Raw genomic sequence first — 25,778 nt, forward strand, 5'->3', positions numbered from 1 at the left:
GCATGCACGCGCGCGCACACACACACACACACACACACACACACACACACACACGATTGTAAAGAAGATGGTCAACGTGCTGAGAATAAGGGATTGTCAGGTGATCAATTCGAAATGGAAGATCTACATCAATGCTCCAAAGGTGCAGGAAACATCTAGGAAGACAGGATGGAAAGGATGTAAGAGCCAGAGAGTAGAGAAAGGTGTTACAGAGTGCTGCCTTGTCTTCATGACACGGCCCTGCAGTCTCAAGCTCACTGCTGCGATTGTTCAGTTATGTCACTTACATAACTGATCAAGTCAGTCAGATGGGAGAAAGACTAATGAGGACCCTCCCCTAACTGAGGAAGGAGCTAGTGCCAGTTGATGGCTGCTGGGCTGGGAGAAGATTGTGTGTGTGTGTGTGTGTGTGTGTGTGTGTGTGTGTGTGTGTATGCCCACGCCTCAGTAGTTTCCCCCTCTCAAGCATGTGCATACATATAGCATTAACTAGACTTGGTGGGTTATTAAAAACAAGAGGACAGGAATGTGGAAGGGGATGTGTTGGGGGAGAAGGATGAGTAGGATTGGGGAGTTGGCGGTAGATATATTAGATACATGACTGAATTTGTCAAAGAATAAGTAAAATGTTTTCTTTAAATAAAAAACCTAATATGTGTATGTAGACAATATGGCAGGNATTTAAAATTTCTTTATTATATTTGTTATGATACTATTACTATTGTTAATTTGTACATTTACTTTTTTATATCTTTGTGTGTGTGTGTGTGTGTGTGTGTGTGTGTGCATTTAAGTGTCAGCAGAGGCCAGAAGAAGGTGATGTGTACCCCAGATTTGGATTACAAGTGTCTATGAGCTGCTTGACATAGGTTCCAGAAACTGAACTCAGATCTCCAAGAGCAGCATGTGCTTTTAACCAACCCATTAGGCACTTTTAATATAGAGTCATCCAGTCCTCGCACATGGGATGAGTATGGCTGTTGTCCTCTGGTGACAAAGGAGGACACCAAAGCACCAAGAGGCTAAGTGAGTGGTAGGACCAGACCCAAAACCCAGGAGTCTGGCCTTCAAGTGCATCTGCTACCACCTCCTCAGAGGACCCAGCACACAATCCTCAACTGATTTGTATGTTTACCTAGCAAGATCTGAAAGATCCATGATAAGATTTGAGTATAATTTCCATTATGGTTAAAAATACTGTATCTGTTCAAAACTTGAGGGGTGGAATACACAGAGTTGCTTCCCAAGTGGGCTGGAGAGATTGTGTGAGGCAGGAAAGAGAGTTTCTCTTTTACCTGGAATGTTTTAACATAAGGTCACCGAGGCCCAAGAGCTCTGTGTTTCTTATGAGGCACAGAAGTGTCTAATCTCTTGACATTACAACATGACATTATCATTAATGAATGTGTTGGGTCAAATTCACAGCTCTTCTGGGATGCCTGTGACCTGGGCTACAGGTTGGACACACGTTGAGGTTTGGGAGAAGCTGAAGTACCTTCTATTTATGTGTTTGAGGTGTGTGTGTGTGTGTGTGTGTGTGTGTGTGTGTGTGTGTGCGTGCGCGTGCGCGCAGGTGCCCATAAGGCAGCAGATCCCTGGAGGGAGAGTGGCAGGTGGTTGTTGGGAGCCCAGTGTTGGTGCTGGGAACAAAACCATAGTCCACTGGAAAAGCAGTACCTGTCCCTAATACCTAAGTCATCTCTCCAGTCCTCACTTTATTTTTTATTTTTTGAGACATTTCTTTCACCGAACCTGGAGCTCTCCATGTAGGCTCAGCTAGCTGCCACTGAACCTCAGGGGTCCTTCTGTCTCTGCCTCTATGGTGCTGGGATCACAGGCATGCATCACCATACCTGGCTTTGTAGTGGACTCTGGGGACTCAAGTTCAAATCTTCAAACTTGTGAGGCAAACACTTTACCAGCTTCTCGGCCCCAAAGGTCTCCGTTTCTCTCTTTTGACCCCACTTTGCCCTCTATGAAATTATGCTAGGAAAACGTGTAGATTGTACAAACCCTGACCAAGAGCCCCTCAAGTATGTCCTCAGCAAGGGAGAGGCCATTGAACAGTTGGGTTTTTGTAAAATTTGTTTTTAAATTGGTCTTAGGAAAGCAAAGGTGAAGTGTACATCTATTTCTCCTAGACATTTGCTCAAAATACATATTTTTCCATCTTTAATGTAAGGGAAGAATTTCTATTAGTTTGGTCTTTACTTTGGTTATGCATTTATAATTTGTCTCCTCATCTTAGCAAAGAACATTTTGATGAAAACAATTGGGTAGTAGCTGAATCTTGTCTGAGCAGGACAAACCAGGTTACCACAGTGAGCGGAGGATGGCTGACCACAGTGAGCGGAGGATGGCTGACCACAGTGAGCAGAGGATGCCTGGGATGGCTGCAGCAGCTGGGGACAGGGGAAGCCCTAGGTGGTGGTACACAGGTTACCCTTTCCCAGAATGCCTCTGCTCCAGCAGCTTTAGGGAAACATTGCAGTAGGGAGAAAAGTGTTTAGATGCCAGGTATACTTGACCTTGAATTTTCCTTTGGAGTTGTCTGGTAGTCACTTTATCCTCTCATCAAGTTTCTCATCTGTAAAATGAGGACAATGATACCTACTTTGCACAATTGTGAAGATAATAAACAAAACAAAACAAACAAAGAAAAACAATGAACCATGAGGCTGGGCAGATGGACCAGCAGAGAAACGTGATTGCTGTTCTTACACAGGCCTGGACTGTGGTTCTTAGTATGTACATCGAATGGTTCATAATCACCTGTAACTCCAAATCCTGGGCATCCAATGGCTTCTTCTGGCCTTCCAGGGCACCTGCAGTCATGTAAACACACACTCACACACACACACACACACACACACACACACACACACACAAATGTTTGAATCTTTAAAAACAACTGTATGTCTTCATAATGAGACCCTGTCTCAAAATAATCAAACAACCAACAAAACAAATAAATAAACAAGGTGGACAGAACCTGAAGAACAATTTCTGATTTGACTTCTGCCCTCTACATATACATGTGTGCACATGCACGTGCATACACACACACACACACACACATGTGCTCAGGCACACACACACAATTCTGTTAATGTTCATGGCATATATATGGATATGTGTGTGTGTTTGGTATGTGTGTGTGTGTGTGTGTGTGTGTGTGTGTGTTTGGTATGTGTGTGTGTGTGTGTGTTTGGTATGTGTGTGTGTGTGTGTGTTTGGTATGTATGTGTGTGTGTTTGGTATGTATGTGTGTGTGTGTTTGGTATGTATGTGTGTGTGTTTGGTATGTATGTGTGTGTGTATGTATGTATATTTGGCATTTTTCAAACATCTATAATTCTATTTATGCCTTCTTTCTTCCTCTTCTCTTTATTACCCTCCCTCTCTCTTCCCCGGTTACTCCTCTCATCTCTAGTTTTTGTTCTCTCCCTTCATAGCTCCTGGGTTATCTTATTCACTTTAAATAGCCTCTGGTCCAGTATTTTATCCTCTCTAGAGCTCCTTTCCCTGTTCCCCTACGGTCCATTTCTGCTTCCCTCGCTTCTGTGGTTAAGGGGTTATATATTCAAATACAGAGACGTGATCCACAAGTAAGAGAACACGGATGCTGATCTTTCTGGGTTACCTCACTCAGTAAATATATTCTAGTTCCATCCACTTACCTAAAATCTTTAGTTTCTGTTTTCTTTATGGCCGAGTGGTAGCCCATTGTACACGTGTGCCACATTTAAGGACACATAGGTTGTTTATCCATTTCCTAACTCTTGTCACTAGAGTGGCATTGATCATGGCTGAGCGTGCAAGTGTCCGTGAAGTGGGGTTGAGGCCCTTTGCATATATGCCAAGGAGTGCCACGGCTGGGCCTTATGCCAGATTACTTTCAGCTTTTTGAGAATTCTCCTCACTGACTTCCACGGTGGCTGCACCAGGTCCCAGGCCCATCAGCAGTGAAGGCGGTTTCCCTTCCCAGCATTCTCTTTAGCATCTGTGTTGGTTGTTTTCTTGATCCTAGACATTGTGACTGGGGGTAAGATCAAATTTCAAAATAGTTTCAAAATTACATTTTCCTTATTGCTAAGGAGTTGAACACTTAAAGATATATTTTTTAGCCATCTTCATTTTTTTTTGAGAACTCTGTCCACCTACATACACCACTTTTTAATTCAATAATTTATTTTCTTGATTCTTTGTTGTTGTTTTTCTGAGTTCTTTATCTATTTTGGATAATAATCTTCTATTGGGTGTATAGATGGCAAGGATTCTCCCCCACACACTCTGGGGGCTTCCTCTTCACTTGATTGATGGTTTTCTTTGTGTACAGGAGCTTTTCGATTTTATGAGGTCCCATTTGTCAATCGTTGGCCTTCATTCCTGGGCAAACGGAATTGTATTTCCTGCACCCATGTCTAGCAATTCAGTGTCGAGGTCTCTGATCTACTTGGAATTGCTTTGGGGGCAGGGTGATAACTATGGGTCTTTTTCATTCTTCTCCAGTGTGGTCATCCAACCCAGTATGGGCGGTGACATTCCTAGGCAGGTGGCCTTGCGCTGTATGAGAGAGAATCTAGCAGGCCAGGAGCGTGGGTAAGCTAGCAAATACTGAGTCTCCATATGCTCTGTTTCGGCTCCTACCCTGAGTGTCCCCCATGACTGACCTAGGGAGTGTAAACCAAGTAGAGCCCCTTCACCTCAAGTCGCTTTGGCTTTGGAGTGTGTTACCATAGCAAACACAAAGCAAGCTAAAACACACAGTGAAAAGGTGACTACAAACAAGTCCCTTGTTTCCTTGTGTCCCCAGAGCTACTCTTAAGTGTGTTATGCCTGTGGTCTCTTACCATACTTATTGAGCCTCAAAGAACTACTAACTCAAGTCCCAAGTTAGGTAAGATATCTAGATATATTCACCCTGTACAACTGCAAGCCAGCACCCTTCGTGCACCTCCTTTCCCTCCCTGGCTCTGGGAATTGCCCTTCTCAGCTTCCTGTCTTTATGTATTTGAGTTTTTCTTAAGATTTCACACAGAGTGGGGGATGCGGCTCATTTGGTAGAGGCTTTGTCGGACATTTGTGAAGCCTTAGGTCTCAGTGCCTCACAACCAAAGAGTGGTAGTCAATGCCTGCAATTCCAGCACTTGGAAGGGGGAGGCAGAAGGATCAGGAGTTCAAGATTATACTGCCCTATATGGTGTTGGAGGCCAGCCTGGGCTACATGAAACCATCTTTCAAAAAACAAGTAATAGACAACCAACCCAACGAAGTAATTTTATGACACAAGGGGGCATAGTCTATCTTCTGTCTTTAAAGTGTTAACCAGGGTATGGTGACCCTGACAAGGAAAAGCTGTTGTCAGGATGGACAGGGACTATAAACAGTCTAATTCTTCAGAACAGTAGTGCTTGGCTTATGGTGACTTCCCCAAGTCCCCACTTAGCAATGTCTGCACACAGGTTGCTGTTGGGTGCATACATCCACTCAGTTTCTTTCACCTCCACCCTCATTTTTTGATTTTAGAGTTACATGGAATTTCTACACTGAAAGGCTCAAACTGAGCATTAGAATCCTTCCACCCCACCTGTTTAAACGGGGTGGGGGTGGGGGTGGGATGAGGGTGGGGGGACCTCTTTGAGAGCCCACGGGCTCCTGCTGTGGTCCTCTAGCTTGTGGAAACAGCTTCCCTTGAAGGATGTGCTTCCCTAACCAGATAACTGAAACACAGGTGCCCCTTTTGCATCCATCTGCATTCCCAGTGGTTGGTGAGTTCTGCCCCTGGGGAGAGAATGGCTTAGTGACACAACCACAAACAATTCCGGGTCCCTGGGCAGGATGGAGAGGCAGCGTGCACTGTGCACATGCGGAGGCTTGGAGCCAAGCCAGACTTCAGAATGGTCTTACTAGTCAGGTTGGGGATGACTTCCAGGTAGTAATTCATTGCAAATACCTGGTATCCTATAACCTAGGCACTACTGGGAGCTCACTTGCAGAGCTCTCCAGGGCAAGCCACAGACAAACCAATCCTGCAAGACAGAACATCTCAGATATACAGGAGCTTATAGATGATTGTCTCTCTCCATAGCCAGAAGAGACCTCCGCCTTCCCAGGTGCCACACCTACTCGGTTTGCCCGTCCCAAGAAACCTCAAAGACTGGCCTGGAGACTGCTGCAAGAGCAAGGGGGGTGGGGAGGTGCTATTCCTTTTCCTGCCACAATCTGTGTTGAGTCAGACCCTGAGGCTGGCTGGGCTGGTTCTGCTGCAGGCTGCTAAGCAGAATGGGCTGTGGTTAATGATTGACCCGTGGGAGACCTCTTCCCTTCCCTCCTGAAAGGCAGTCGGGGAGGTCCGTGCCAGGGACCTGGAAGGAAGAGGAGGATCGGCCGCCAGACAGAGTTCTGCAGCTCTTACTCAGAGTTGAGTAGGGAGGTCAGAGCCTCCTCCTGACTGGTCCCTCCTCAGTCCAGAGTGACTATCTCCAAACCCCACCGCCACCCAAGGCGCCGCCAGGGATTCTAGGGTGAATTATTCCAGGAAGTTTCAATGAGAGAGCAGAAAAACTAAGTCACTCTTGGCCAGCCAACCACAGTGACAGAAAGTGTTGCACCCACGCTGGTGAGTCGCTGGGCTTCTTTGGGAGGCGGAAGAAAGGACAGTGGAGACATTTGGGGACCTGGTGGTCTGGGTCTCTCTTCCTCATGGCTTCATCCAGTGGCTCCAGCAACATCTGCTCCCATGTCATCGATCACAGCCATGTCCCTGAATTTGAGGTGGCCACTTGGATCAAAATCACCCTCATCTTGGTGTACCTGATCATCTTTGTGGTAGGCGTCCTGGGTAACAGCGTCACCATCCGGGTTACACAGGTATTGCAGAAAAAGGGCTATTTGCAGAAGGAGGTGACAGATCACATGGTCAGTTTGGCTTGTTCAGATATCTTGGTTTTTTTGATTGGCATGCCCATGGAGTTCTACAGCATCATTTGGAACCCCCTGACTACACCCAGCTATGCTCTGTCCTGTAAGCTCCACACGTTCCTCTTTGAGATGTGCAGCTACGCCACCTTGCTGCATGTGCTGACCCTCAGCTTTGAGCGCTACATTGCCATTTGTCATCCCTTCAGGTATAAAGCAGTGTCTGGACCTCGCCAGGTGAAACTGTTGATCGGCTTTGTATGGGTCACCTCCGCCCTTGTGGCACTGCCTTTGCTCTTTGCCATGGGTATCGAGTACCCTCTGGTGAAGGTACCCACTCACAAGGGACTCAACTGCAACCTCTCTCGCACCCGCCACCACGATGAACCTGGAAACTCCAATATGTCCATCTGCACGAACCTCTCCAACCGTTGGGAGGTCTTCCAGTCCAGCATCTTTGGGGCCTTCGCTGTTTACCTGGTGGTCCTGGTGTCTGTGGCTTTCATGTGTTGGAATATGATGAAAGTGCTAATGAAGAGCAAGCGGGGCACTCTGGCAGGGACCGGGCCACAGCCGCAGCTGAGGAAGTTAGAGAGTGAGGAGAGCCGGACAGCAAGAAGACAGACCATCATATTCCTGAGTGAGTCTGGGTCACAGTGGTGGGGGAGGGTGAGGGTGGGGTGGGGAACGTGAGCCTTCTGGCCAGAGAAGTGAAACAGGAGTTCACTGAGGCTGAAGAGCAGGAGCTAAATAAGGGTCTTGGTGCTCATCGGGGTGTGGGTAGATGTCTCTTCTTTGTGTTTAGGAAATCTGTGGTCTGTGACCTTGAAAGGCCTGGTACATTATTCCTATGACTTCAGGCTATAAACAAAGTATCTTAGATAAAGATACTGGGTGATAAGAGGGACAAATGAAATCACCTAGGTCGGGTAAGAGTTCCTTTGGACAGGGACAAGTCCTTCAGAGATAAAGAGAGAGACTGCTATCTTACTGGAACCTTAGGCCAGAGAGCAGGGAAATTTTGTCCACATTTGTTTTTATCCTCCTTGGGAGAAACTGGCTTCTCAGGGATACTTTCTCTTTAAACTGCTATTTGTGGCAGCTGTGATCTGCAAGTCTAAAGAAACTGAGCTTTGATCTGCTCACTCTGAGATGCATGTGAGCACTCCCTGCTTAGATTTCAGCTGGACCATGGGTCTGTGCCTTCCTAGTACAGTGAGGCATAGCATGGATTTCTTTTTTTTTTCTTTTTTTTATTTTCTTTATTTACATTTCAAATGCTNTTCTGGAAGTTCCCTATACCCCCCCCCCCCGCCCCTGCTCCCCTACCCACCCACTCCCATTACTTGGCCCAGGCCTTCCCTTGTGCTGGGTCATATAAAGTTTGCAAGACCAAGGGGCTTCTATTCCCAGTGATGGCCGATTAGGCCATCTTCTGCTACATATGCATCTAGAGACACAAGCTCAGGGGGTACTGGTTAGTTCATATTATTGTTCCACCTATAGGGTTGCAGACCCCTTCAGCTCCTTGGGTACTTTCTCTAGCTCCTCCATTGGGGACCCTGAGTTCCATTCAATAACTGGCTGTGAGCATCCACTTCNGTGTTTGCCAGGCACTGGCATAGCCTCACAAGAGGCCGCTGTATCAGGGACTCTTCAGCAGAATCTTGCTGGCATGTGCATTAGTATCTAGGTTTGGTGGCTGATGATGAGATGGATTCCCGAATGGGGTAGTCTCTGGATAGTCCATCCTTTCATCTTAGCTCTAAATTTTGTCTCTGTACCTATATCCTTTCCTGAATATTTTGTTCCTTATTCTAAGGAGGAATGAAGTATCCACACAATGGTCATCCTTCTTGGTTTTCTTCTGTTTTGCATAATGTATCTTGGGTATTCTAAGTCTCTGGTCTAATATCTGCTTCTCAGTGAGTGCATATCTAGTGACTTCATTGTGATTGGGTTACCTCACTAAGGATGATATCCTCCAGATACATCCATTTGCCCAAGAATTTCATAAATTCATTGTTTTTAATAGCTGAGTAGTACTCCATTGTGTAAATGTACCACAGTTTCTGTATCCATTCCTCTATTGAGGGACATCTGGGTTCTTTCCAGCTTCTGGCTATTATAAATAAAGCTGCTATGAACATAGTGGAGCATGTGTCCTTATTACCAGTTGGAAGATCTTCTGGGTATATGCCCAGAAGAGGTATTGTTGGGTCCTCCGGTAGTACTATGTCCAATTTTCTGAGGAACCGCCAGACTGATTTCCAGAGTGGTTGTACCAGCTTGCAATCCCACCAGCAATGGAGGAGTGTTCCTCTTTCTCCACAACCTCGCCAGTATCTGCTGTCACCTGAATTTTTAATCTTAGCCATTCTGACTGGTATGAGATGGAATCTCAGGGTTGTTTTGATTTGCATTTCCCTGATGGCTAAGGATGTTGAACATTTTTTCAGGTGTTTCTCAGCCATTCGGTATTCCTCAGTTGAGAATTCTTTGTTTAGCTCTGTACCCCATTTTTTAATGGGGTTATTTGAATTTCTGGAGTCCAGTTTCTTGAGCTCTTTGTATATATTGGATATTAGTCCTCTATCAGATTTAGGATTGGTAAAAATCCTTTCCCAATCTGTTGGTGGCCTTTTTGTCTTGTATAGCATGGATTTCTGTTTATCTGATAAGTTGACCTCAACATTTCTCTATGCCCCAACTTCTGATGGAGAGAGAGAGAGAGAGAGAGAGAGAGAGAGAGAGAGAGAGAGAGAGATGTTTGCTTCCAAAACTTGGTGGATGCAAGTATTTGAAATTAAGGACCTTCTCTGGGCTTAAGGGGATGATTTCTAGGGAGCCAGTGATATGGAAGACCCCAAAACCTTCAGAAGAGAGTCATTGGAGTTGGATGGGAGTCATGGGGTTTAGATGGGAGAGTGCTCGCTTAGCATGCTGGAAGCCCCAAGTGCCTTCACCAGCATTACATAAACTTGGTGTGATGTCCCATACTCGTAGTCCTTTCGTTTGAGAGGTAGAAGCAGGACTATCAGAAGTTTAAGGTCATCATTGGCTATATAGTGAATCTGAGGCTACCCTGGGTTCTATGATACCCTAAAACAAAACCAAAAACAGAACAAAACAAGAACTCCTGAATTAAGGGTTGGAGAGGTGGCTCCGCAGGAAAGAGCACTTACTGCTCTTCCAGCAGACCTTGCGTAGAGTTCCAGCACCCTCGCCTAGTGGCTCAGAACTACCTGCAACTATTCCAGCTCAGGGGTCCATGACAGTCTCTCTGGACAGCTTAGTCACCTGCCCCTGATATACACACATATGAATAATTTAAAAAATATCTTAAAGGACAAACCAAACCAAACCAACCCAAACCAGAAGGGTTTTGTTTCTGACCTCTGGGAGCCAGGGCTTTAACCCAGACATCTGTCGCGCGTGTCCCCAAAGGCTGCTGAAAATATTTTTCAGCAAAAACAAGGAAAAGGTGACGTCATAGGTATGTGAGTGGGAGCTTGGTCAAGGGAGAGTTGAGATTACACACATTCTTCTCCTCATCAGTGTCATTTCCTGAGAAAAATCAATCAGAGACCAGCTTGCATGTCTTGGATGAGCCTGTGGCACGGAAGAGGGGCCCAGGGTGCCAGCTGGGATTTCTAAGTTCTTGTATCCTGGCACTGGGAATTGGATCACGGACATTTAGAGAGTGGGAGAGACATAGATAGTTTACCATGAAAGAGGTTACTCCCAAGCAAAGAAGTGGGCCAGAGAGTGGGAAAGAAAGAAGTTTAGATGCCTTATGGCCCTGGGTTCTTGGAGCTGTACTCTTTTGTGGGCACTCACTTTATCCTCCAGTTGTATCATTTGCATGCTCTGCTCCTTGTCTTGCCCAGGGTCTTTCATATTAACCTTGATTCCCTTTCCTTTTTCCTTCTCTTCTGCCATAGCCGTGCTGGGCAGTATATGTTTTCATTTTATAGAGGGGGAATTCGGGGCTTAAGATATGTGCTGGGGTGGTGGCTCAGTTAGTACAGTCCTTAGTACGCATGAAGCCCTAGGTTCCAGCTGTGACACGGCAGCAAATGGGAAATGAGCGTGTATAGCTGCCACCCCAGCTCTGCACGTGGAAGCTGGAGGATCAAAAGTTCACAGCTATCCGCACTTACGCTAGCCTAGCATCTGTAACACTGTGACTAAAAACAAGCAACATCAACCAAATCCCACCACATGGTGGAAATGAGGGTCTGGCTCAGACTTCCACAGTCCGGGTGGAGGGAAAGTGGTGTAAGACAGGACATAGGCAAGGAAGGATCAAGCTATGTGAGGTCAGCAGGCTGAGTGAGTGAGGTCTGCAGGCTGGTGCTCTGGGAGTCGGAGTGAGAAGTCCTGTGAAATAACATGGCTTGGGACATGGCAAGGGTACTGAAGCCAATACACCCCCAGTCTGTTGCTCAAAATATCCCAGAAGGGACAGAAATCCTGTTTGTTTGCTCGAACATTTGGCAAGAAGCTTCTTTTCCCTTCTAACTCACCTTAGACACCATCTTAAACTGTTAGCCATCCTTTATATTTTGAAGCATTTATTTTTATTTTTTTAAATGTATGTGTGTGTGTGTGTGTGTGAGTGAATACACAAATGTTCATGAAGGTGCCCAAGGAGCCCAGAAGAAGGCGTTGAATCTCCCAGAGCTGGTGTTACAGGCAGTTGTGCGTTGTGGGTTCTGGGTACTGATCCTGGGTCCTCTGGAAGGGAAGGGTAGCAAGTGCTCTTAACCACTGAGCCATCTCCATAGTCCCTACCTTCACTGTCTGACCAATCTCTTGATTTTGCTTTTTCCCCATTTCTCTGAGGGGATAGCAGTTCATCCCCCCCCCCCAGTTCCGGTTCCGGTGAACGTCAGTCTCTACTTGGTGTATATGGCTGGGCCGTTGGAGATAATTTCTCACAGTAGTAATTGCTTCAGATGAGTTCCTCCTTACCCTTCTCTCCTTCCCATCTAGGCTTCTCCGGATTCTTTATAACAACGATATATTAATCACCCACTGGCTCCCAGCATAGACATTGCTGACTGACAATCAGGTACTCAGTGTGTGATGAGACCCTGAGAAATTTGCCATTTGTATTTAGCCTGTCTTCTCTGTGGTAGGTTTTCAAAGCGGTATGAGCAAATGCTGTCACCCTCTCCAGTGCATTTCAAAGAACTTTTAAAAATAGGAACCACACTAATTAACTCAAGTTAGGGAGTAGATTAATGAAGTGAAGAGGAGGAAGCCATGGCTTACATCCATCAGATTAATACGATGCAATTTGCTTTGTGGGTTTCATAAACTTGTGCTTTGGGGCATTTTTAACCCAGAACAAGTGAACATATAAATTGTTTATAAACCACTGAATTTAATATAGTGATTTAGCTGTCTTTTTAGTATTTCACTTAACAGATGGATCAAATGAGAATAAATATTTGCTCATTTCAAACATGTTTTGAATTTAATATGAAGTGTAAATGACGACAAAACACAGTATGTCTTCGGAGCACTTGAAGCAATAAAAAATCAATTAAAGGTTCCCTCCTCATTGTTAAAGAAAAAAAAAAATCTAACTTCTGTATAATGGAGCCAAAATTCATCAACCCAAGAAAGATGAGGAAGTCTTTGTAGCAATTATTAATTTTCTTTTCTGCATATTTTTGTGGTTATCCCTCCACTGTATTGAGATGCTGAGCTGGTAAATAATGAGAAAAAAAATGAGGGACCCTGGGAGAGAAAAACAGTGCCAAGATGCCCAATAGGCCACAAGCAATTTGCAGGATAATAATGCAAAAGTGCCTATTCCTGAAAACCTTCGCCTTGCTTGCCCCCTCCTCTCCCCCTTTGCCTGCCCCCCTCCTCTCTCTCCCTCTCCCTCCCTCTTCCCCTCCCTCCCTCTCTTCCTTGTCACTCCTCCCTCCCTCCCTCTCTTCCCCTCCCTCCTGCTCCCTCTATCCCTTCTTCCCTTTCTCCCTTCCTCCCTCCTCCCTCCCTTCTTCCTTTCTTCTTCCCATCTGTGTGTGATGTGTACGTGTGGCCATAATACATGGGCCATTCATATAGGGTACTTATATTCAGTCAAGAGCTCATATACATAAAATAAAAACAAACACATGTTTTAAAAATGAGGAAACATTTAAGGTAGGAGCTTGCATGTAATCCCCAGAGTCCATTAGAACACAGAAGCTGAGCTGAAAACTGTGCTACAGAATTTCATAAAATCAATGAAAGAGAACCCAGGAAACCAATGAATCAAATGTGGCCAGCCACTAAGGATGAGAGTCTATCTGACTTAGGCCAGGTCATTGTGAGAGAACAGAACATTGACAAGGATAACCCTAGGACAGGCACTTCAGCATGAGTGGTCGGGGGAAATGCAAAGGAAGCCTGCTGGAGAAAGCCAGTCTATAATGTATCTGTTAAAATATTTCTTTCTTTCTTTAATGTGTGTGTGTGTGTGTGTGTGTGTGTGTGTGCGCGCGCGCACGCGCACGCCTGTGCCCATGAGGCCAGAGGAGGATCTGGTATTGAAGTTAGAGACAGTTGTAGATCAATTTATGTGGGAGCAAGAAACTAAATTTGCTCCTATACAAGAGCAGTCATGTTCTTCACGGAACCATCTCTCCGGGCTCTACTTAGTCTTTTTGGGTGAGGTACTCATGTAGCCCAAGCTGACCTTGAACCCACTAAGTAGATGACTATGATCTTCAGTTTATGGTCCTCTTGCCTCTACCTCCCGAGTCCTGGGGGCTACAGGTGTGCGCATGCCCATTTTTTGGAGCGCTGGGAATGGAATCCCAGCTTCCTGCATTTTCCACAAGGTTCCTTTCTTTCTTTCTTTCTTTCTTTCTTTCTTTCTTTCTTTCTTTCTTTCTTTCTTTCTTTCTTTCTTTCTTTCTTTCTTTCTTTCTTTCTTTCTTTCTTTCTTTCTTTCTTTCTTTCTTTCTTTCTTTCTTTCTTTCTCTTCTTTCTTTCTTTCTCTTTCTTTCTTTCTCTCTCTCTCTTTCTCTCTTTCTCTCTCTCTCTCTCTCTCTCTCTCTCTCTTTCTTTCTTTCTTTCTTTCTTTTAACCAACTGAGCCACATCCCCAGCTCACCATAAGAATGTTTTAATAGTTGTTTTCTTGACTACTTTAATTTTCCAAGCAAAGACATTTTCTGCAGTGTACAATGATCTATCAACTCAGTCTCTTGGGGAAATATCATCAAAATTAAATTAGTGACCTCTTAGCATAAGATAATATTTTGATTCAAATGCTTGAATATATCAGGAGAAAGTTTTACCTCCAATATTCAGATTATTGCCACTCTCCTCTCCTTGCCTTTATTGATGTAGATGCAGCTATAATAAATGATACCGCCTGTTTATTTTTTCTATTTGTGAAATCCATCATAAATTGCAAATTTCCTGCTATCAGCCTGGTAGACAAATACAATAATGCTGCTTTATTTGTATAATCAGCCTGTCTCGGAGATTTCATTTCTCTGTCGGAGACATGCACAGCATTTGAGGAAGGGAATATTGGAGTCTTAGGCCCCATTCATTAGCATGCCTGCTCAGCGGTCTCTGTTGCTGGCTTCTTGGGGGCTGTCAGAGTATAATCAGGGTGTAGGTGCCTTCGTTGAGCAAAGCATCTGCTTACTAGTACCCAAGTGGAGAGTAAAATTCGTTTATGAAGAGACAACACAAGCGAAGAATATTAATTGGAAGTTCAAGGGTTCAGTCCTGCTTCCTGGACACAGAGCCTTGATCTGCCACTATCAGTTCTCCCTGCCTTTTCCATTATTATTGCTATTATTTTAAAATATTTCCTGGCTGGGTATACTGGCATGTGCCTTTAGTCACCGCACTCAGGAGGCAGAGGCAGGTGGATCTGTGTGAGTTTAAGGCCATCCTGGTCTACAAAGTGAGTTCCAGGACAGCCAGAGCTACACAGTCTTAAAAACAACAAAAAGTTATGTGTGTGAGTATTTTACCTGCCTGCGTGTATGTGCAGCCTGTAAGGTGTGCACCATCACATCCAGTTTGTGCAGTGCTGGGGATGGAACCCATAGCTTCGTGCATGCTAGGCAAGCTCTCTACCAACTAGCTGCATCCCGCCTGTGTTTCCCTTCTGCTATATCCTCCGCTAATTGTCTCCATAACCTCAACTCCTACCATGCTCACTGAGTTTTAGAGAGGTTTGGTCATCATGGCTTCTGTACATCTGTCTGTCTGTCTGTCTGTCTGTCTGTCTGTCATGTAAATGAATGTTGTTAGTTTCTGGTGTTACCTTTCTTGGTAAGCACCTCCAAATAACCTGTGATACTCTAGTGCTCTTTCAACTATTCTCAGAAGATACCAACAGTCCGAATGAACCTGCCCTTTGTTCTTTGTTTGGAGTTGGTGATGATACTGAAGAAGGAACCCGGAGAGGCAAGTGCTCCCTGGCTGAACCATGTCTCCATCGTCCTTTGCTTGGAGCTTGGCTCTCCTTCGCACTGTAGCGATTGATACCTCCTTTGCTACCTCGGCTCTAATCCAACCTTCTAAAATAGGGAGTTGGCTCCATCCTATCTACCACACTGACGTCAGTGCAGACTGCTGTCCTTGTCACGGGGATGACTGGGTCTGAGTTCCTCTCTCCTCTTGGATTGGCCTCAGTTGGCTGCTGTAAGAACTATCCCAGGGTTCCTAACAAAACACACACTTGCTTTCTTATGGTTCTGCTAGCTGAAAGTCTGGTTTGTAAACACCATCAAGGGTGGGGGTGTCTCCCAAGACCACTGTTTAATTTATTTATTTACTCATTCACTTACCATTTTATTTTATTTTTTGAGATAATATCTCACTACATGGTTCTGGATGTCCCAGAATTTAACCTCAAACTCACAGAGATCCCCCTGCCTCTACTTCTCAAGTGCTGGAATTAAAGATGTGTGCTACCACTCCTGACTTCATCCTTTAAAAAAAAAAAATATTTGTATTACTTTTAAATTAAATTAACTTATTTACTGTGCATGGATGTGTGTGTGTGTGTGTGTGTGTGTGTGTGTGTGTGTGTGTAATCCTGTGCGATTGTATACAGGTGGAGGTCAGAAGACAACCTCCAGGACTCAGATCTTTCCCTCAACCATGTGAGGCTCAGAAATTGAACTCAGGTCATCAGTCTTGATGGCAGGAACCTTTATATACTGAGCCATCTCGCTAACCCTTTTCCCCTTGAATTGCACATAACTGTCTCTGCTACGTCCTCCTGTGTCCTCTCCTCTGCGCATACACACTCTCCTGATTCCTGTCCCCCAAGGTCATCAGGCACTGCTTCCAATACATTTGCTGTATATTTTGGATGGGGTCCACTGTGTGAATCTGGCCAGGGGAGCACACTGAGTCTCTCACACCTTTTAGTTCTGTGCACCTTATCCCTATTTGACGTCCTTCAGTAGACATGGTTCAACTCATACCCTGGCCTCTGCATGTTGTTTGTTCTGTCTAATTGCTCTTTGGTCAGACTCCACACTCTTTCATCCTTACACCTCCCTCCCCCAACTCCTAGTTCATTTGTTCTCTTGTTCTTTTTCCAAGGTCTCAGGAAAGCTTAGCTCAACCTCATTAAAATGTCCTAGACACAAAACTAATAGTTGTAATTCTATATATACTTGTGCAGTCATTTGGTGGTATCTGGATTTTTTGTTGTATTCCTTGATGGCAGGAGCTGTTCCTAACTTGGTTTTTCCAGTTTGTGTGTGTGTGTGTGTGTGTGTGTGTGTGTGTGTGTGTGTGTGTAAACTATGTGTGTGTGTAAGCTATGTGTGTACACACATGTATGAGCATGTATGTAGAAGCCAGAAGTTGATATTGGGTATCTTTCATTATTACTGCCACCTTATTTTTTTTAATACAGCCTTTCACTGAGCTTGGAGCTTACCAGCTACCCAGATTAGCTAATCAGCAAGCTCAGGGATTTGTCTGTCTCACCCCACTGAGGACTGGGATCACAGAGTTCCATGACCATGCCCATCTTTTTAAACTCGGGTCCCTGTGCTTGTGTGGCAGGCAAGATGCCAACTGAGACATCTCTTTAGCCTCTATCCTTAATTTTCTCTCTGGCTCAGACCATCACCCCGTAGTGTCCAGGGAAAAGCAGATGTTCAAATGTTCAAAAGATGCTTGTTGACTGTATAAATAAATGAACACACCTCAGCACTTTTTGGTCTCAAACTCAGGACAAATAGCTGAGTTGCGTATTTAACATGTCAAAGTGGAGCTGGCTGCCAGGTTCTTCCAGCATCCCTCAGTACCTGTGACAGGGTCATCCTGGCTAGCACACCCTGCCCCTACTGGCTTCCTCAGACTGTGATCCCCATGTCTTCTCAGCATGACAGCAAGAAGAAACCCTCCCTCCCTCACGTTGCTTCTTGCCAGGTGTTTGTTACAGCAATGAGAAAAAGTAAAGAAGCAAAGGTTTCTGTTATTCTGGACATGCTACCTATGGAGTTTATTATTCTCTGAATACATCCTGCTCATTCTGACCAAAAGTGCCCTCTTTGAAGGGCACCTGGATCCTTTGAAGCCTATGGGAGGCCAGGGTGGGCAAGGTAGCTCAGTGGGTAAAGGTACTTGCTGCCAAGCCTGAGAGTCTGGGTTTCAGTTCCTGGGATCCACATGGGAGAAAAATAGCTGACTCGTGGAAGTCGTCTTCTGATACCCCTCATACATACTATGCCACACATACATACAAAGATAAATAAATGAGCAGAATTTTTGGGAAAAGCTAGAGTACCGTGGAAGATATGTAAGGTTTTCTCCCCTTTTGAGCCAGTGACCATTTTGTGCTAATCACTCCCACAATAGCAACTTTAACCACATGCCTCTGTTGGAAATTACCACAGGGTAAAACTAACTATGGTGCACTTAGCTCTTAGTCCTTGTTAAACGCTGAACACAATTGTTAATGCAGAGGTTTGTTTGTCTGTTTTTGTCTTGGGTTTTGGATGGGTTAGAGCCCCAAGAGGGCACTGAGATGAACTACTGGGGCAAACAGAATTTATTAGAAGAACTGTTGATGCCATGGACAGACAGACAGAGGCAAGGGCATGACAGCAGCTGCAAGGAGAGTTCAGGTCCCAGCATCCCAGATAGAAAGGCAGATGTCTCAGGAAGGGATTCAGGGCCCACAAGGCAAAGTAGGGTCTCTTTGTGTAAGCTTCTAAGTATGAGAGAGAGAGAGAGAGAGAGAGAGAGAGAGAGAGAGAGAGAGAGAGAGAACCTACAGCCAGACTTCCCAGGCAGGAGGCAGGAAAATCTGTGACCACAGGGATTCCCTTTGATATAAACTCACTTCCCAAGTAAGGAATCCTGACACCAGGAAGTCCATTACTTAGAAACTTGCAGGCAGGTACTGTGACCAGAGCAGAGAAGGCTGGATTCTAAATGTTACATTTGCACACTTTGAACACATTTTAGCAAGGAGAGCCTCAGGGAGAAGGGGGGCAGTAACATTTTGAAAATATTAAATTTATGTGCTTTTATTTCCTGTTTAAGTTGAAATTTCACCCCCATCTCACCCTCACTCAAGGCTAAGCCAGGAGGCTAAGGGCCCCAGAGGAGGAAATAGCAGGCACTGCCTGTCCCAGTGTGCCCTGCATCCGCATCCATTTGGAGAACAGAAACTGTGTTTCTGACCACTTGAGCTGAGTGGTCCTGTTGAAAGCCAGGTTTCGTGATGTGTGAAAGAATCGCAAACCCCAGATCTCCGTTTTAATGTTTCCAGATCCACCAGCTAGACTGTTCACCTGCAGACACCGCCACAGTGAAGGGCGGGGACCTGATTCCTGGAAGCCACTGATGGGATTTAAAAATGGCCTAACCCTCTGCAGTGCTGCCCTCGGCAACGGCATTTGCTGCATTACAATTGGATACATTTCAGGTCTGGTTGTGTTTCCAGAATGTAAAGGAGTTTCCAGCAGGAACAGAGGGATTCTAATGAGCCACTTGTGCCCCACCCCTTTTGGCTGTTAGACTATTTGAAACATTAGTTCTCAGGAAATTGGAATTTCCCCAGGAGTCTCATGCTGGGGAAGAAAAAGGCCAAAGGCTGGTGCCGCCAGAATAGGAATTTCTCTGGAAGGAAGAGGTTTCTTACAGTTGCGACCATTGTCAGACCACCTTGCAGGAAAAACTGGAGCCCAGAGTGTGATGGCTCAGTGATGGGTGGGACCTACACCATAGCTGGGACTGGTTAGTGATACACCTTTTTCTATTTCACCCTCAACTTAATGTTAACACCCTGAAGATGGCTGGAGGTTCACTGAGCCTCCTTGTTCCTCTTCCCAATGAGGCCATACTGAGTAACCTCTTCTTCTCTTCTTTTCACTATAACTTGGGTATTTAACCATCCTCTTAAGGATAGCGGTCATAGCCTGGCTTGTTAAGGCTAATAGGGTCCAGACTCCGATTCTGATGGCCCTGGTAATAATGGCTGCCCCCTTGGAATATATCTCCGAGCAGCTGTCACCAGCTTTAGGGAAGGAGTGAGGCTTGAGGTTATCAATGAACAATGGAGACGTCTTAGCCTACTGCAGCCTCCAATGCTCTCTGACACACAATGTTGGACGAGTGTCTTTAGACTATATAGGGAACATCCTATGGCTGGAGACCTTTCACACTTATTATGTTACTGGGGGATTCAAGGTCTCTATTTTGGGTTCTTAGTCTCATTGACCAAAGAAACAGACTCAGAAGAAAGTGTGAGGGTGAATTTTATTAAAATCTGAGGGTGAAAAACCACAGGACAGACAAGCCTTATTTATGTAAGCCTTGGTGGCTCCTGGGAGGAGGAAGAAGAGGAAGAGAAGAAAGGAAACTATGCATTTTTAAATGGAGGTCTGAAAGCAGGCTCACATGAAAAGAAATGGTAGTGGGAGAGGTTAGCTTCAGAGAAGAGTAAGCCCAGAGCCACGGTGTGTGTGTTGTGAGCAGGGGGATAGAAAGAAGAAAGAGGGAAAGCTACACTTTGTTGAATAATTAAGAGAAGAGGGCAGGCTCTGCAGGGCTACTCAGTGGGAACCCTCCAAGTGGCCAATCAAGGTCTGGTTTCTAGGAAGGATAAGGGCATTATCACTCTGAGGGGACCCCCTTCCCCTCTCAGGGGATCTCAGCTATCCTGGAAGAGAGGACTCCTGGCCAGGTGACTGACAAACTCAACTGAGTAGCTCTTAAGATGTAGAGGCAATGGTATGCAATATTTGGGGCAAATTAGAATGTAAGGTCTCTACCCAGAGCCAATGTTGGAGATTAGATTCTATTCTTTTGGCTAGGAAAATGTGGCTTTGCCTTAATTTAAAAGAAGGAAAGAAAGAAAGGAAGGAAGAAGAGAGAGAAAGAGAGAAAGAAAGAAAGAAAGAGAGAGAGAGAGAGAGAAGGAAAGAAAGACCAAAAGCTCAGATCAGATACTTTTTGTATAGTGATTTAAATCTTAAGAACCCATGGTGACATTCTCATTCCTACTGTTTGTTGCCAGACAAATAAGGGGCAGAGACCAAAGTCCATTGTGGCCTGCAAACCTGCTAACATCTGTAAGCTGCCTAGTATTCTTCTTAGGTTGATGCAATAATGGTCCCAATTGTGGCTTCTGCTTCTGGAGCAGAGGAAAACCACCGAAGTGTGATTGTCAGGAGTTTCTCTGAGCTCCACCCACTTCTCCTTTTAGTGGTTAGTAGGCACAAACAGTGGCCAGGTTATTCCGCGAAACTCTAACCTAGGTAAGGGTTCTCCCTCTGTGAAGAGATACCGTGACCAAGGCAACTCTCATGAAAGAAAGGATTTAATTGGACACTTCCAATTACAGTTTTGGAGGTTTAGTCTGTTATCATCGTGTTGGGGAACATGGGGACATCCACGCAGGCACTGGAGCAGAAGCTGAGAACTAAGTCCTAATCCACTGGCAGAGGAAGAGAGAGAGAGAAAACTGGGCCTAGCGTGGGACTTTGAAACCTCAAAGACCACCCCTAGTGACATACTTCCTCCAACAAGGCCATACATCCTAATCCTTTTAAAACTTTCAAATAGTTCCACTCCCTGGTGACCAAGCATTTAAATGTATGAGCCTATGGGGGGGGCATTATTATCCAGCCTCCACAGTAAAGGAATGATTGGCAGAAGTAATTAAAGTCCCAGATAGGGAAATTTTCTGTGTGGGTTTAACTAAATCACCGGACACCTGGAATCTGAGCCTAAAGATCAGGGACAGAGTCAGAGCCTCAAGTGTGAGAGGGGTTTGACAAGGAAGAAACTCCTTGTTTCTGGCTTTAAATATAGAGATATATTATTTCTATACTGTATCTGTTTCATATATATATATATATATATGTATATTTCTGTTAGAAATAGGTTCAAGGTCAAAAAGAAAAGACTAATTGAAGTGTCTCAATAATGCAAACCTACTTTTCCCCCCCCATTGGTTGGAGTCTTTCCTCACAGTCTTTTAAGATGGGCTAGGGTTTGTTTGTTTGTTTGTTTTAATTGTGCAGAGAAAATGAAGGACAAAAGCGTCTCCACTTTAACATGAGAATGTTGCACGATCTTCGTATAAACAAAGGTTTTACCATGTGGTAGTGGTAGGATTAAAACATTTGCATAAAACTATATCAAGTAGGGGAGATAAAGAGATTTGAATAACTTGTTATCAAATAGGATTGGCCGTGGCTTGGGAACACAAATTCCAGTTACCTCAAATTCCATATTTAAGCATGGAAACGGCATCTAGAAGGTTTTGTTTGTTTGTTTTTTGTTTGTTTGTTTTGTTTTTGTTTGATATCAACAGAACAAAGAAAACCAGGCAGAAGCCCTGCTGGCCAGGTGTTTGGAATCCGGGCTTCCTTGGTCATCAACGGGGAGTGTGGTATTGAGTTGACTTCAGACCTAACACAGTTTAGGCTGTTCCCTTTCCTTATTGTGAGACAGTATCTGTCATTAGAGTTGTAAGACTCTGAGTCAGGGCCCTGCAGCCCTAAGAAGCTGTTCTCAGGGCCACCCAGCCTCATCAAGCCCAGTAAAGAGACGAGTGATACTGAAAGCACAGAAGGAAGAGTTATTCAGTGTGGCCGTGCTGGGTAAAGAGTGAAGGAAGAGATCCAGTGATCTCCCCAAGTCCATCTTTGGGGTCTTGACTCAAGGTTTAAGTCTAAATAGTGGATAATAGGCGTGAATGACTAAGTAGTCCTGGCCTAAGTTTTGGCTCCAGGCTCTCTTGCAAGGTGGTCTCGCAAATTGTTAGAACTGTGTAAAATCTCTTTTTAGGAAACAAATTCTGCCTCTGGGTGGTAAAGACTACAAGGTTTTTTTTTCCTCCTAAGGCAATTCCACTTTTTAAGAGTTTGTTCTCTCAATAGGGAGTACTGAGGGACAACATTTGAGGATGTCCTCTGGCTTCAACATGTACTCTTATGTTTGCACATATGTATTCTCACAATCACACACACACACACACACACACACACACACACACACACACACACCTACAATGAAAGGCCGTTCTCTTACTCTAATAAAATTGGATGTGTATGTGGGAAAATCCACCCTACCTTTAATTCTTTGAAAGACATGATATACTCAGCAGAAACATAGTTTTCTGGGAATTTATTAGTCTACTTTCTGTATCCTGCCATTCTGATAAATTAAATATCACATTGAAATGACAGCTGTATGGTTTCTCTGTTTAAAAGACATCTGATGGGTTGTCAATGTTTCTCGGGTTCAAGATTGTCTTGACAGAGGTGACAAATGGGTCGTGTTGGTAACTGAAGGGGGCAGTGTAGAATATAAGGGAAGCTTCTAGAGGAGTGAGGCTGAGCTCTTTCTTGGACACGGAGTTTTCCTGTAACTGATTCTCTTGCAAAGTTGCCTCCTTCAGGAAGCCCACTGGGAGTGAGTTCACCTCTGATCAGTCCTGCAGATATTCCTGTTTTGTTGCAAAGTACATTCATTTTGTAACATTCACTAAGTATGTAGGAGAATTTAAATGTGCACGATATTCATTTGATTGTAAGGAATAAAATGCTACTCCTCCTATTCAAGGAGTATGATATTTATCTAAATAGGGTGTCTTAGTTAGGGTTTGATTGCTGTGAAGAGACACCATGACCAAGGCAACTCTTTTTTTTTTTTTTTTTTTTTTTTCGAGACAGGGTTTCTCTGTATAGCCNTGGCTGTCCTGGAACTCACTTTGTAGACCAGGCTGGCCCCGAACTCAGAAATCCACCTGCCTCTGCCTCCCGAGTGCTGGGATTAAAGGCGTGAGCCACCACTCCAAGGCAACTCTTATAAAGGACAATATTTAGTTGGGACTGGCTTACAGGTTCAGAGGTTCAGTCTATTAGCATGTCAGGAAGCACGGCAGAGTCCAGGCAGGCATGGTGCTGAAGTTGCTGAGAGTTCTACATCTTGTTCCAAAAGCAAACAGGAGAAGATTGGCTTCCAGGCAGCCAGGAAGAAGGTCTCAAAGCCCACCTCCATAGTGACACACTTTCTCCAACAAGGCCACACCTCCTAACAGTGCTACTCTCTGTGGGCCAAGTATATTCAAACCACCACATAGGGCATCAAGGCATGGAAATGGAGCATTACAAGTTTAAAAATTGCCTTTGATGAAGGGTAGAAGAAAGTGATTATTTATGAATCCAATTAGTCCTGGACATTGTTAGTACCTGGAGTGGTTAATTGAACCATTACTCCTGAGATGTTGCCTCTGACTTTAATATTCATGGCTTGGGTCATGGGCCAGGAGCATCAGCCACATGTTGGAAGTTGTAAATGCTGAATTAGAATCTGCATTGTAAATAGATCCCCATGAGTCCTCTCTTCTAATGCTTAAGTATGGGAAGAAAAAATCTATGACACATAGGATTCTTTATTTTCTCTGTCTTTCTTGCTTGATCTTTTTTTCTCCCTCTCTCTCAGTGTGTGTGTGTGTGTGTGTGTGTGTGTGTGTGTGTGTGTGTATGTAGAAGATGTCCTCAGTTCCATATTGTTTGAGACAGGGTCTCCCAGCCAGAAACTGGCTGGTTAGACTAGGAGAACTGGCAAGTCCCAGGTAATCGTCTTCGTCTCCAGTGCTGGAATTATACACGAACGCCACCTTACCACCTTGCTCAGATTTTTTTTTTTTTTTAAATGTAGGTTCTGATAATGAACTGGTGTCCTACTGCTTGCAAACACTTTACCAAATGAGCTTTACCTCCTCTGTGCTTCAGTGTGTTCTTAAAAGAGGAATTGTAATATGTTCTTATGCAGACTTGAGTCTTCTGTATTTGTGATTATGGACACCAGCGGGGACTAGTGGTGGTTTAGAATACTCTCCTCCTGCTAAGATTGAGAAATAGGCCTGAGCAGAAAGAGGAAGGGGGTTCTAGGATGGGATATTCAGCTAAACCCAATTCACTTTCTTTAAAGTCTGTCTGAACAATTGGCTGCCTGGTATTGATGAAAACTCAGCTACTGTGCTTGGCTGAAGTCCAGCTGCTTGTGAGCAAGGGTAAATTACAGCTTATTTACACATCAAGTTAGGTTACAGGTCACAGCGTCTAGAGAAACTCACGTCAGGCTTTAAGACATGTATGTAGGCAGCTGTAAGTCTCACTTAATTCACTTTAAAAATGAATATCATTTTGTATTTGTATCCTCATAATAAGCTCTGGATTGCATTTGCCAAAGGTCAGTAAAGGGAAACATGAGCCTAGATGTCTATTAACTAATGAGTAGATAATGAAAAATGTTGTATGTACACACAACAGAATTCCATTAAGGCATAAAGAAAAGCGAGATCATGAAATTTATGGGAAAAAATGGATGGACCTGGAAATGATCAGATCAAGTCACCCAGGCTCAGAAACTCAAACCCCTGGCACTCTCTTCTATGCAGACACTGGCTTCTAATCTTCATATATGTACATTTATGTGAGCGTGGGTAGAGAGGCCAGGTACCTAGAAAGGGGCCCATAATGGGGGCAAGGAAGGCATAAAGGGAAAAGCATTACAGGGTGACAGAATACAAGTGATAAGAACATGGAAGCTGGTGTGTCAGGAGTGGAAAGCTTCAGTGGGAATGGGGTACAGGAGGGAGGAAGGAGGCGGGATTGGGAGAGAGGGCCAACCCCAAACCAAAAAAATATAAAGGAACACCAAAGGAGCCAGAAGCAGAGTACCCTAACTCCTAAAAGGCGCTGCCAGGAGCTAGTTAATACTAAATCTGCAGGGCGTGCTGTTTCCTGCCTGGGACCTGAGTCATTCCACCAGGGCACTGATGGTATCACACGGTAGCTGTTCCTCACCACAGAGTCAATCTGAGTTTGACCGTTGACCTGGAAAGCAAAAGTCCTTAACTGTGCCTCAGGTCAGCCGCATGCTTTCATTCTAGCTAGCAGCCTTACCTCAGGGATTTTCCAGTTATGTCCTGATACGATATTGTCCAGGAGTGCTTGTTTTAGACTTAGAATCCCAGCCTAGGGTTCAGCTTAGTGGTACAGAAATTGCCTGAGTTCGAGTCTCAGGGCCAGAAAAATTTTATTACCATTGTAACTACAAAAGTCATAATGACAACTATACTTCTAAAGTAAGATCCCCCCTCCCTTTTTTTTTTTTTTCCAGATAGGGTTTCTCTGTGTAGCCCTGGCTGTCCTGGAACTCACTCTGTAGACCAGGCTGGCCTCGAACTCAGAAGACCGTCAGCCTCTGCCTCCCCAGTGCCTGTAAAATCCCATTCTTGATACTAAGGATATTTATCCTAGAAAAAGAGGAAGAAAGGCAGTAGGGGGGCTCGGTGGAGTGCCTGTCCAGCATGCAGAGAGTCACAGGCTT

The 25,778-nt window shown here is 44.6% G+C and overlaps 1 protein-coding gene across 1 annotated transcript in view; it reads left to right on the top strand.

Moving 5' to 3' along the window:
• The first annotated feature begins 6,361 nt into the window (after positions 1-6,361).
• The window catches only part of Gpr39 (G protein-coupled receptor 39), a 196,929-nt gene continuing 177,512 nt past the window's right edge, over positions 6,362-25,778 (top strand). The window contains exon 1 of the mRNA XM_021198316.1: positions 6,362-7,561. Coding sequence (XP_021053975.1) covers positions 6,706-7,561 — 856 coding nt within the window. The 5' untranslated portion in view covers positions 6,362-6,705. The remainder of the gene's footprint in view (positions 7,562-25,778) is intronic.

This window comes from Mus pahari, chromosome 5 (assembly GCF_900095145.1).
Source record: "Mus pahari chromosome 5, PAHARI_EIJ_v1.1, whole genome shotgun sequence".
NCBI lineage: Eukaryota > Metazoa > Chordata > Mammalia > Rodentia > Muridae > Mus > Mus pahari.